A 13,304-nucleotide genomic window follows, 5' to 3' on the forward strand; every position below is an offset into this window, starting at 1 on the left:
AGGGATCGAAGTTAGAGTCCTTTGTTGATTGTTACCCCCTCTTTGAGCGTTACTCACAATATAACTTTTATTAATGTTAAGATAACAATAATTATTCACGTGTGAATATCATATTATTCTAAGAAAAAAAAAACAAATAATATAATTATTATACGAATATCTAAGTCCATCATATATGATTTTTTAACAAGTTTGATTTTAGAGTATCTTCACACATCTTTAAGTCCATTCTATCATCAATTGTATCTTTCATGTCACTTCATCAAATTACTTCAATTCTCAACATCATAGTTAAAGATGAAAATAAGTTACATTTTAAATAAACACCTATAATCTAACTTATTTAAAGTAAGGATAAAAAAAAAACTTGTAGCCATGGATATCCATGAATAAAATGCATTATAGATTTTAAATAGGTAATTAAATGGATACCCCCTTATTAATGGGACGGGGATAGACAACAAAATACTCATACTTGCGGGTATTCACACTTTAAAAATACTTTTATTTATATATAAAGTAGTTCACTTAAGTTGCTTCCCATGAATTTGCAAAAACCTGTTGTAGATTTTTTAGTGTTTGCGCAAGAAGTCCATTGAGTCCACAAAAGCATGCGATCTCAATTCTAAATTTGACTTAAAAAACACTCCTTGATCTATTGTATGTTTGATATATCTCAAAAGTTGATGAGCAGCATTGAAATGTGTTGTATGAGGATTTGACACAAATTGACTTAATTTGTGTACTACAAAACAAATGTCTGGCCGAGATAGCTAAATATAATAATTTACCAATAAGTCTTCTATACCGACCTGGATCAAATAATTTAGTACCAGATATAGCAGTAAGACTTGATGAATTTTCCATGGGAATTGAAGGGGGTTTACAGCCACTGAAAGTTGTTTCTTCCAAAAGTGAAAGAGCATAGCCTCTTTGTGAAAGATAGATTCTAGTTTTGGATCTAGCAATCTCTAAGCCTAAGAAGAAATTAAGACTATCAAGATCTTTCAACTTGAGGTGACTTTGTAATATTTGCTTTGTTTTGGCAATCAACTGCAGAGCTGGACCAACAATGATTATATCATCAACATAAACCAATAAAGCAATGAAAGATCCATGCTGACCTTTGGTGAACAAGGAGTAATCATGTTTTGATTGGACAAAACCATGTGATGCTAATGCCTTCTTCAAAGTGTCATGCCATTGTCTTAATGCTTGTCTTAGTCCATAAATGGACTTGTGAAGCTTGCACACCATAGGTTTCTTGGATGTGTTAGCTTTTGAAATGGAGTATCTTTGAGGGATCTTCATGTAGATGTCTTATGTAAGCTATTCATTCAAAAATACATTATTTATGTCTAATTGTGCAAGGTGCCAATTATTAATAGCAAATAATGAAAGAAGAACCCAAATAGTTGTGATTTTCACCATAGGGGAAAAAGTCTCTACAAAATCAAGACCTGATTGCTGTGAGAATCCTCTAACAATAGTCTAGCTTTGTACTTCTCAATAGTGCCATCAGGTTTGTTTAATCTTATATATCCACCTATAGGTTTATTCCTTATAGGCAGAGGAACTATGGACCAAGTTTGATTTTGATCCATAACTTGAAGCTCATCACTCATAGCATCTTGCCAATGTTTGATTATAGTAGCTTGATCATAATTCTATGGTTCAATCTTAGAAGTTACTTGGCCTATGAAATTTGTGTATGCTAAAGAAAACTTGTTATGAGACAAGTAATTTTGAATTGCATAGAGATAAGAATTAGTAGAAGGAAGTTGATAATGATGATAGTCCTGTAAGTATGATGGAGGTTGATAAATTCTAAAAGTTTTTCTAAGATTGTTATTTTGTGGTATAAAATTAAAATTAGATGGATGAATGGTTGGTGTTTTAGGCTGTCATAGTAGTAGGATGTAAATAATTATTTGGTAGATGATTAGGAGAAAGTTCCACAATAGGTATATTTTGTTGTGTAGGATAGTTTGATTCAACATGAGTTATGTCATCAATGGTGGTGACAATAGGATGCACTATTTTTGAAAAAAAATCTTTAGGTAAATCAAAGATAGTATTTTGTTTGAAAGGGAATATTTGTTCATAAAATTTTACATCCCTAGACACAAACACTTTCTTAGTAGCAATATCCATCACTTTATAACCTTTATATCCTGTAGGGTATCCTAGAAAGATTGTGATAGTGGCTCTTGGTGAGAAGTTATGTCTAGTTGAAGGAAGGGTAGAACCATAGGAGAGACAACCAAAGACATCAAAGGGAGTTATTCTTGTTTAAACTAGTTTCAACAATACTATTGTGACTATTACAAATGTACGAGGTTGAGTAATTTCCTAGTCCTCCGTTGGTACTTGTGGATTCAAGGGTACACAAAGGGGGATGCCTTTTGTCGCTCTAACTGTAACAGGAAGTACTACTCGAATAGTAACAGATCAAGACAGGCAACGAGCAGAAGTCATGATAAAAGGTCCTGGTCTCGGAAGAGATGCGGCATTAAGGGCTATTCGAAGAAGTGGTATACTATTAAAAAACAAAGGAAAAATTATAAGCATATGTAAGGCTTCCCCTTCGTGCCAGGCTGCCAGCTAACAGCTAGCAAGTGGTGATGTTCAACAGGCGGAGTATCCAACTCTTGTAACGTAGAACCATAGTTTGGATTGTATATGCGAGTATTAATATCATAATTCACTATTGATATTATTTCTTTTGAAAAAATATACTTAAGTTGAAAACCTTCTAAGTTGCTAGTTCAAAAGGCGGAGTATCCAACTCTTGTAACGTAGAACCATAGTTTGGATTGTATATGCGAGTATTAATATCATAATTCACTATTGATATTATTTCTTTTGAAAAAATATACTTAAGTTGAAAACCTTCTAAGTTGCTAGTTCAAAAAAAGAGTATGAGAAACGAAATTCACTGAAAATAGTTAAATAGATGTTTAACTAGTTTTTATATGATATGTAATGAAGTGTCATTAAGTTTTGATTAAATTATATTTTTAATTCTTTTATCTTATGAAATATTTAATTTTGATCTTCATTTTTATAAAACTTATAATTTTGTTAAATAAATGATATAATAATTAATATTTAATAATATTTAGACTTTATTCATTAAAATTGAAAATTTTAAATATATATTATATAATAATTAATTAAGATTATAGAAACTTAATAATCCTAAATCATATGACAATTTCTCATCTTGAGTACCGTGAAAAACTTGAAATAACCCACCTATCTTATATACAGCTAGCTCAATCAAACCTTCCAAAATTTAGTGGGCCATATTTATTGAAATGAACTTTTTAAGCCCGAACTCAGCCATTCCTCATCCCTGAACATTGGTTTTGGGTCATATTTATTGGGGTTGTAGGTAGCATATTACTCAATGAAAAATCTAAACGTGGGGTGGGTTAGTTAATTATTACGTAAATGGTATCGAATTGCTAATCATAATGATGATAAACTATGAGAAAGCTTCAATACTATCTTAAATAAGTTATAAGATTTTTTTAGTTTGATCTGATACAAAATATTATAAATTGTATATACTTTCTATTTTACATCAAGATATTATCTATTTTGAATTTAAATTTTTGTAATTTTCTTTTTATCATTATCCTAAAATGCTTTTTACTAATAAGACATATGTTTCTTAATTATAAACTTTATGTTCATCGATTCTTTTGCTTTAATTATATGAGATTTTGATTGTATCTTAATATTTTTTAAACTTTAGTTATATGTTTTTATAGTCTTTGTAGTTGACACCTATTGATCTTAATATTCTATTTTTTTTTATTTATCTTGTAAGTTAAGACATTTGAACATGATATTTAAATATTCTTTAACCATTGTATGTGACGCTTAATTCACTATAACAAAATTTATTTTTACCGACAATTATTTACTGGTAATAAATTAATTGCCTTTGTTTTATTATTTAATAAAAGTATTAGTGACTAATATATAATGGTCACTAAAAATATATTTATATCACACCAAAATTTACTATTAGCGACAATTATTTTAAGAAAAACTTTAGTCCCACATCGACTAGAAATAAGATAACTAAAGAGTATATAAATAAATAATAACCCTAACCTTACAAGTTTGTTATATAGGATTATGTTAGACCTATAACTTATTATTCTAAATTAGTATGAGATTACTCATTAAACTTAAGGGAGTCGACTATTGATCAGAAAATAATATATATATATATATATATATATATATATATATATATAATTAGAAGACAACTTTCATCTTAAAGTTACACATTAACTAGAAATAAGGTAATTAAAAAGAATATATAAGTAGAAAGATAACTCTCATCTTACAAGTCCCACATCGACTAGAAAGTAAAAAATGTTATAAAAAGATATACACTTTTTTCAACCATTATAAGAGTTTTTACCAGCATTTTGAATAATTGCCGCTAAATGTTTTAGCGACACTGCATACAATGGCTAATGTGAAAATGCCGGTAAAAAATTTTGTAACAATTTTTATTGCCACTAAAAGTCATATTAAATGCCACTAAAAGTCTATTTTGTTGTAGTGATTCTTCTAATTTAGAATTTGTTCTTAGATACGTTTGTCCTATAAAAGGAATCTCAAGACTGTTTTTCTTGCATGCTTTCTAAAAATTAGTATTTTATAAATAAAAAATTATTGCATATATATATATATATATATATATATATATATATATATAACTGCTTTTTTAGAGGTTATGAAAAAGTAAATTAATAATATGAATAAAATATAGCAATGTGATAATTAATTCGCAACATTTTTCTAAAATATAATTAATGATAATGTTTAAACCTTTTAGTGACATCAACTTTATACTTATAATTACAACTAATAACATTTTTCAATAATTTAGTAAGATAAAGGTTGCTTTAATCATGATCTGTGTCTATTCTTGTTCACATCGTATTAGTTCTCAGACTTAGGGCTTCTTATAACTAGGCATGGCAATCTAACTCGTCCCCGTGGATATCCACCCGAACCCGCCTCGATTTGGATGGGGAAAAATTGTGTATATCGGGTTCGGGTTCGGGTTCGAGTTTTCCCCGATTGATAAAATCGGGGGGCGGGGGCGGGGGCGGGAATGTTAATATCCACCCCGCCCCCGCCCCCATACTCGCCCCTGCCTCTGCCCCTCTTAATAATATAATTAAAAAATTATTTATATATATATATAAACCAAAATTATAAATATTTATATGTAAAAATTTATATTATTTTACTTTTCTTTTATTTTTTAAAATTTTTCATATTTATTTAAAAGAAAAAAAGAAAAAAAGAAAAAAAGAGCGGGGGCGGGGGCGGGGCGGGGAAACCCGAACCCTGCCGGGGGCAGGGATGGGGACCCTAATTTTATCCCCGGCGGGTACGGGGGCGAGGGCGGGGGCGGTTTAAATTTGCGGGGGCGGGGGCGGGAACGTAAAACCCGCCCCCGCCCCGCCCCGTTGCCATGCCTACTTATAACATTGTAACATTAATCCCGATGTGGATTAAAAGAGAATAATTCCTTGATCTATTCCATTAGAATCATCTGTTTATATATACATTATACAGAGTATAATTCGGACATTATACAGAATATAATTCAGATATTATACAGAGTATAATTTGGCTAAAATTAAGAAATAAATTAGCTATAAATAAGGAACTAAATATACGTCTAACAGATATTATAATAAATCAGAATATATTATCATATATTCTAACACACCCCCGCAGTCGAAGCAGGAGGTCGCCGAATGCTAAGATTGTCTCAAAAATCCTCAAATAACACCAGCAGAAGACCTTTGGTGAAAATATCTACAATTTGATAACGTGAGGGGACATGAAGCACTCGAACCTGGCCGCGAGCAACCTTTTCTCGAACAAAATGTATATCCATTTCAATATGCTTAATGCATTGATGCTGAACAGGATTTCCAGCAAGGTATATGGCACTAACATTATCACAATATACCAATGTAGCCTTTTAAATTGGACAATGAAGCTCCAAAAGTAAGTTTCTCAACCAACATGACTCAGAAACCACATTAGCAACCCCTCAGTATTTCGCCTCTGCACTAGATCGTGATAAGGTAGGCTGTCATTTGGCAGACCAAGAGATTAATTTATCTCCCAGAAAAACACAATAACCAGACGTAAAACGTCGTGTATCTGGGCACCCACCCCAATCAACATCAGTATAAGAAAGAAGGGTGGATGTAGAAGATGGATATAGATGAAGACCAAGATGCATAGTACCTTGAATGTAACGCAAAATGCGTTTGAGAGCGTGCATGTGCTCCTCCCTTGGGTCATGCATGAATAAGCATACCTATTGCACGACATAAGTAATGTCGGGTCTTGTGAATGTAAGGTACTAAAGAGCCCCAACAAGACTACTATAAAGAGATGGATCCTCAAAAGGTGTGCTTGTACTAGCATTGATCTTTGGTTTGGTATCAACAAGAGTAGGAGATGGCTTACACGATGACATTCCAGCTCGGTCAATGATCTCTGCAGCATATTTTTTTGAGAAAAAAATAAACCACCTGCATGATGAGTGACATTGATGCCCAGAAAATAGCTTAAATGTCCCAAGTCCTTCATAGCAAATTCCGAGCTAAGAAAGGATATGATAGACTTACGAAGCTCATCAGAAGAAGCAGTCAAAATTATATCATCCACATAAAATAAATAAGCCATAGAAGTACCTCGACGATAAATAAACAAAGAATGATCCGAAGTACTGTTAGAAAACCCAAAAGTACGGACATAGTTAGCAAATCTCTTATACCAAGCCCGTAGGGCTTGTTTAAAGCCCATAAAGAGATTTCTTTAGCAAACACACATGATTAGGTCGATTAGGGTCCCGAAACCCCAAGGGTTGATGCATGTAAACAGTTTCCTTGAGTTCTCCATGTAAGAATGCATTTTTTACGTCAAGTTGATGAATAGACCAAGCTTTAGAAAGAGCCAATCTGAGAACTATGCGAATAGTTGCTGGTCTGACCACCGGACTAAACGTTTCACCACAATCCACACCAACTTGTTGAGTTTTACCATCACCTACAAGACGGGCTTTATGCCTCTCAAAAGAACCATCAGATTTGTCTTTATGAGAAAAAATCCACATAGACCGAATTACATTAACATTAGGTGGACGAGACACAAACTCCCACGTCTTATTATTAATAAGAGCATCATATTCATCATCCATAGCCTTTTTTCCAATTCGGGTCACGAAGAGCGGATATAGGGTTACGAGGTAGTGGGGACTTAGACACAGAGGTAAGAAGAGTGAAGGACTTCTTAGGCTTATAAATCCCATGCTGGCTTCTGGTAACAGGCCTTTTTGGTGGGCTTGGATGTGAGCTTGGAGTTGGGCGAGGAAGAGAGATGGGTAGGAGAGGAGGTGGGGTGGAGGGGCTCGGCCTAGTTGGCATGGGAAGGCTTTGTTGCTGGTTGGGAAAGTCGGTTGTTGGATCCGACAAAATGGGCTCTAGTGAGTTGGGTAAGGGAGTAGCTTGTGGTCTTGTTTGAGTAGAGAAATGATAGACCATATAGGGAGATGGTTCATCATCTAAAAACTCATAAGTGTGATTTTGAGGAGTATGTAACTGTGTAAAGGGAAATTGCATCTCATCAAAAATTACATGACAGCTAATGATGATTTTTTTAGATGATAAATCAAAGCATTTGTATCCACGATGATTCATAGGATACTCCAAAAAAACACAAGAAGTAGACTGAGGTTGAAGTTTGTTTATGGTTGTAGAAGGAATGAGAGGATAACATAAACACCTAAACACTCGAAGATGAGAATAAGATGGGTCCTTTTGATAAAGGATTTGGAGAGGAGATTGATAGTTTAATAACTTGTGAGGAAGAATATTGAGAAGGTATGTTGCCATTTGCAAAGCATGATGCCAAAAAGAAGGGGGAAGAGAAGCATGGGCCAATAAGGTACGTACAATGTTGTTGATTGTACGAATTTGTCTTTCAGCTTTCCCATTTTGAGGGGATGTATGAGGACATGAAAAACGAAAAAAAATATCATTAGCTTTACAAAATTCCCAAAAAGGCCCATTATCAAATTCTGTGTCATTATCACACTGTATATTTTTATGTCTCGTTCAAATTGAGTTTGGATCGAGGGATTTGAAATTCAAAAATGTGGAATAAGTTTGTGATTTTTGCGATAAAGTAAATGTCCACAAAAATTTAGAATAATCATCAACAAACAAGACATAATTTGAAGCATAAAATGGCAACTTAACATGTTTTCCAAGAGGACATGAATGGAAAATACGAGAATCCTTAATTTGATTACATTTAATCAATTTATTCTTCCTAAGGGAGTTCAAAACAGGTTCTCCCGGATGACCCAAACGATCATGCCAAAGAGATGGTGCTACGGCAGCAAATGTATATGGATTTGTAGGCTGGGTGATGGGATAAAGCTCGCCCCGACTCTCACACCTCATTACCGGCTTCCCCGTCTGAAAATCCTTCACAGAAAATCCAAAGGGATCAAATTCAACAGAAACAAAGTTATCAATTGTAAACTTTCTAACTGACACCAAGTTTTTAACAAGTTGAGGAGCATGAAGGACATTGTTTAATGTTAAGGGAGGACACGGGGATGACAATTTGGTGTGAACATAGCCATGAATTGGAATTGAATGACCGTTACCAACAATTATATCATGTTTGTTGCTCATATTAAAATAAGACATGAGGTTTCCTTGTGCGGATGTCATGTGAGAAGTAGCACCAGTGGCCATGTAGCAATTTGCATCTGGAGGACTGATGCCGAGAGTATGCATTGCGACTTCTATGTCTGTTGGAGTTGGTGCTGTGGTGCAGGCTTGCGGAGGTTTAGGCCCAAGTACACTAGGCTGTTGACGTTGCTGCTGTCCAAATTTGGGCCTGGCCCATGAATTAGTAGGGTATGGACAAGGAGGTGTAGCCATGGAGCCATCCACTGCCAAGGCCACGATTGTCCGCCAGGCCATGGGACATTGGCCGGAGCTTGCTGCCTGGCTTGCTGTTGTCCACCACCGCGGCTATTGTTGCCTCCGATTATACCCCACGGCTGGTGCAGCCCTTTCCGCCGCCACGACCACCATTGTTGCGACGATTTTTTCTTCCATTATTGTTGCAATTTTGGCTCCTCTTCCCACCATTATTACGGTTCGAAGAGGGATAATCAAAAACATCAGGAGATCCATCCGAGTCACGAGCAATCATGGCGGATGACGAGTTCTGTGCTACCTTTTTGGCAAGGTCGACCTCTTCAAGAGTGAGCATCGAACGGGCTTGATAAAATTGAGGCAAGGGATCACTTTGGCGAATAAGGGTGGCCACACCGTTGTAGGGCTTGGTGAGACCAGAGACTAGTTGAAGAACAAGTCTGTTGTTGTCGACGGGAAAGCCGACATTCTTGAGTTGATCCGACAGAGATTTGAGATGTTGACAATATGCAGAGACATTTAGAAAATCTGCCATGTCAGTGTGAGTGAAGTCATACTCAAGGGTGACGGCATGAGAGTGTTTGTTATCCTGGAATATGTCACGCATCTATTCCAAGCCTCCATTGTTGTGGTGTCAGGTTCAAGAATGGTATGTAAAAGATCATGAGAAATAGTGGCGTAAATCCACTGAAGAACGGTAGCGTCAAGGGTCGACCAAAATTCTTTCTCGTCCTCTGTCTGAGGAACTTTCTCCTTGCCTTTCGCTGGAGGAATAATATGATCAATTACTTTATGGGAGCGTGCGTGAATTTTGAAGAGTTTCGCCCATGTCATGTATTGCACATTTTCCACCTCAAGAGTGATGGGAACGTGGTTCCTGATGTTAGATACAATGAGAGCAGGGTGAAAGGAATATTTTGAGTCAGACATGGAGGTTGATAGGAGGATGAAGAAGACAAAGAAGCAGGGCGGAAACAGTGCTAGGGCTGTGAGCGGAAGTTAGAAAAAAGGTGAAGGATCTTTCCCTAAAAAATTTGATATTATAAAAGAGAATAATTCCTTGATCCATTCTATTAGAATTATTTGTTTATATACACATTATACAGAGTATAGGACATTATACGGAATATAATTCAGACATTATACAAAGTATAATTTGGCTAAAATTTGAAAACAAATTAACTATAAATAAGAAACTAAATATATAGCTAATAAATATTATAATAAATCAAAATATATTATCATATATATTGGAAGAGCATTATTCAATCATGCATGATTTCAATGTAGTAAATTCCTATAGAATCTCTGGTTTGCGTGTCAACAGGTGGTGCTGTGGACGGTGGGGTGTGTTAGTTATTACGTAAATTGTATCAAATTTCTGTGACGTGGTTTTCTTACACTTATTAACAGATATGAATGGAACTTTGGAGTTTGGACGGTTCAAGGTTGCATAGTGCATTCTGCACAAACTTCTCCAGAATTAATGCTAAGTTTATCCATAGCCGGAAAATATGGATATTATTCTCATATCTGTTGCGTTAAATATACATATACTGTCTAACCATTAGGATGTGGAAAGGGGTTCAGGTAATTAAAAATATGGAGATTCTCGTTACGATGAATTTTGTAATTTTTGTAATTTTTATAAAAAAAATATGCATATACTATCTATACAAGTAGGATTTTTGCCGATTTACGTAAACGTATTCATAAATTATTGATGATGCATTTCTTCGATGTACTCAGAAAAATCAATTTTAAACTGCTACTTTATTTGAAAAGTGAACTAAACTAATATAAGACATGCCCATATTCGGGAACTACTTTAATGAACCTAGTTCCTAACTATTTAATTGACGGTTTGGTTACGAATTTTTAAAATACTTTATAAAAGAAATGTTTTGAAATAATGTTACTATAAAATGCTATATATTTTTTTCTGGAACTAAACTGAATATAAAGTATCCAATGAGTAAAATTATTTGAACCATATAAGATGGAGAGTTGATTGTACAATATGTGACGATAGTCAACCTGCTGGTAGAAGATGTTTACAGTTCTCAAAGAAAGATTAGTCCTGTATATTCATGTTTGAACATAAATACTCTTACTAATAAAAAGAAAAAATTACAATTCAACTTTTAAAAATTTAGTTTTGTCCATTAATTATCTGTCACTAGTCACCAAAAAAGTCTTGGATAAACAATTTTTTATCTTCTAACTACTTTTTGGGTTTGTTTAAATTTTAAAAATATAATTATAGGAAAAAAAAGCCTTCTTAGAATAAAATTTGTTTCTTAAAAAAAAAACAGAAATTAAACTATGCAGACTAAAAACATTTTAAAAAATATTTAGTTTATTAAAATAAATTAAAAAATTAAACAAACGGATTCTTTATTAATTTGAATAATTAATGAATATTTATGCTCTATGAGTGACTGATATGTTCATCTTTAGCCTCATTTTTTTTTAAGTTTAAATTATATTTTTAATCTTTTATCTTATATTTTAAATTTATTATGAACTTTTATCTTTTAAAATGTTCAATTCGATCATTTCTTTCTTAATTTGGATCAGTTTAATCCTTTTTAAATAATAATTATTTTTAATTAATTTTGAGACATAATTTTGAATTTTTTTTATTGATTAAAACTTGAAACTTATCTTATTAATTCAACTATATGAAAATTAATGAATGTAATTGAAATTTAAAAATAAATATAAACATGGTGAAAATAGTATAAAAAATCCAAAAAAAAAAAACTTAAAAAATATGATTTCATAATATATTTTAGTTGTTAGTTAAGATATATTTTTCACACTATTTTCATTATGTTTATAATCTTTTTGAATTTGAATATCAATTGAATTTCAAATTTCTCATATAGGTAAATTTAAATGATGAGTCAAAAATTTTATTAAAATCTATGTTAAAAAATTGAAAATTATAATTATTTTAAAATCATTAAATTGAATAAAATTTAATAAAATAATATAATATTAATTTTTATATAAATCTTGTCGCTTTTTTTTAATTCTTCATAATTCTTAATTATTTGATATTTGATATTTCTACAATTCTATAAAGTAAAACAAAAAACGATAATAAATAAATAAATATTGCAAAGTAAATAAGAAAAATATAATAGAAAAAATGTGTTCATTTAATTACATTGGCGATTTGATATCAATTATCTTATTTAACAATTTACTCCTAGGTTTTGAAAGACTATAAAGATGAGAAAAAAAATAGATAAAATGATTTAAAGTAAAAATAAAAACGTATATATATAATAAAATAACTTTTTTTTTATCAATTAGTAACTACCATTGAAAATAGCTCAAGCTCACCTTTCTATCTTTTTTTTCGGTAAATTCATTTACATATCTCCTATTAATTTATTATTATAAAGATAGAATTTGTATTTGCAACAATAACTAACACATATATTATTAAGATAACCTTTTCAGATTATACCCTTTATAACATTGAAAATACATTTCAAAACATAATTAATATGCAAATCATTAAAATATCAGCTTAAAAAAGTTAGTTTACTTTAATTTTGAGTTTTCATATATTTTATTTTATTAATTCGGCATTGATAATGAATCATGGCATAGAATTTTACGTACAGATTTGATCAATCATTGAGAATTGTCACAATAGATATACCTACACTTATTTTTCTTATGGAGCCTAAGGCAAAGGGATAAACTGTATTGTAGTATATAAAAGCAACCCTGCTTTGGGATGTGTATAGTGAGATTTTAGTTTTTTATGGTTGTTTTTAAATGTTAATTTAAAAAAAAAATTATGTTTGGTTGAAATGGATCGAGCTGAAATAATTTAATTTTAACTCAATTTTAACCTTTGGTTTGGTTTTTTGCCTTTACCAAATTGATTAAAACCAATAGAATGTCCTGCTCTCAGTACCATTGGGTGTGAGGATATGTTGAGAACAAAGAGGATTTATTTAGTGATGCATAGATTTCACATTAACCCTTGAAGAACGTAAACATGCTGGTGATACACTAAGTACCAGATAAGTACAAAGTTGTAACACTTACAATACACATGCATCTATAATAAAACTACGTACTGCTGAAGATATTCTAGCCGATGCACGGTAATATATATATATGCAATACATAGAAGACAACAACGACGACAACTATTATTCATACGTTAATTTCATATCTTCCTATACTCTATGATCAGTGACTTACTACACCTTCAGAGTTGGCTTCTCATTTGCCCCACTAGCGTTGCCCTTGGTTATT

The 13,304-nt window shown here is 32.4% G+C and overlaps 1 protein-coding gene across 1 annotated transcript; it reads right to left on the reverse strand.

Annotated features, from left to right (window-relative positions):
* Positions 1-8,303: 8,303 nt before the first annotated feature.
* LOC109790584 (uncharacterized) lies at positions 8,304-11,946 on the reverse strand. Its single transcript, XM_083064391.1, has one exon. It carries the CDS (start codon positions 9,622-9,624, stop codon positions 9,127-9,129), a length of 498 nt encoding a protein of 165 aa, XP_082920517.1. The 5' UTR covers positions 9,625-11,946; the 3' UTR covers positions 8,304-9,126.
* Between the last annotated feature and the right edge of the window lie 1,358 nt (positions 11,947-13,304).

Source organism: Cajanus cajan, chromosome 1 (genome assembly GCF_000230855.2).
Source record: "Cajanus cajan strain Asha chromosome 1, NIPB_CcT2T_4, whole genome shotgun sequence".
Classification (NCBI taxonomy): domain Eukaryota; kingdom Viridiplantae; phylum Streptophyta; class Magnoliopsida; order Fabales; family Fabaceae; genus Cajanus; species Cajanus cajan.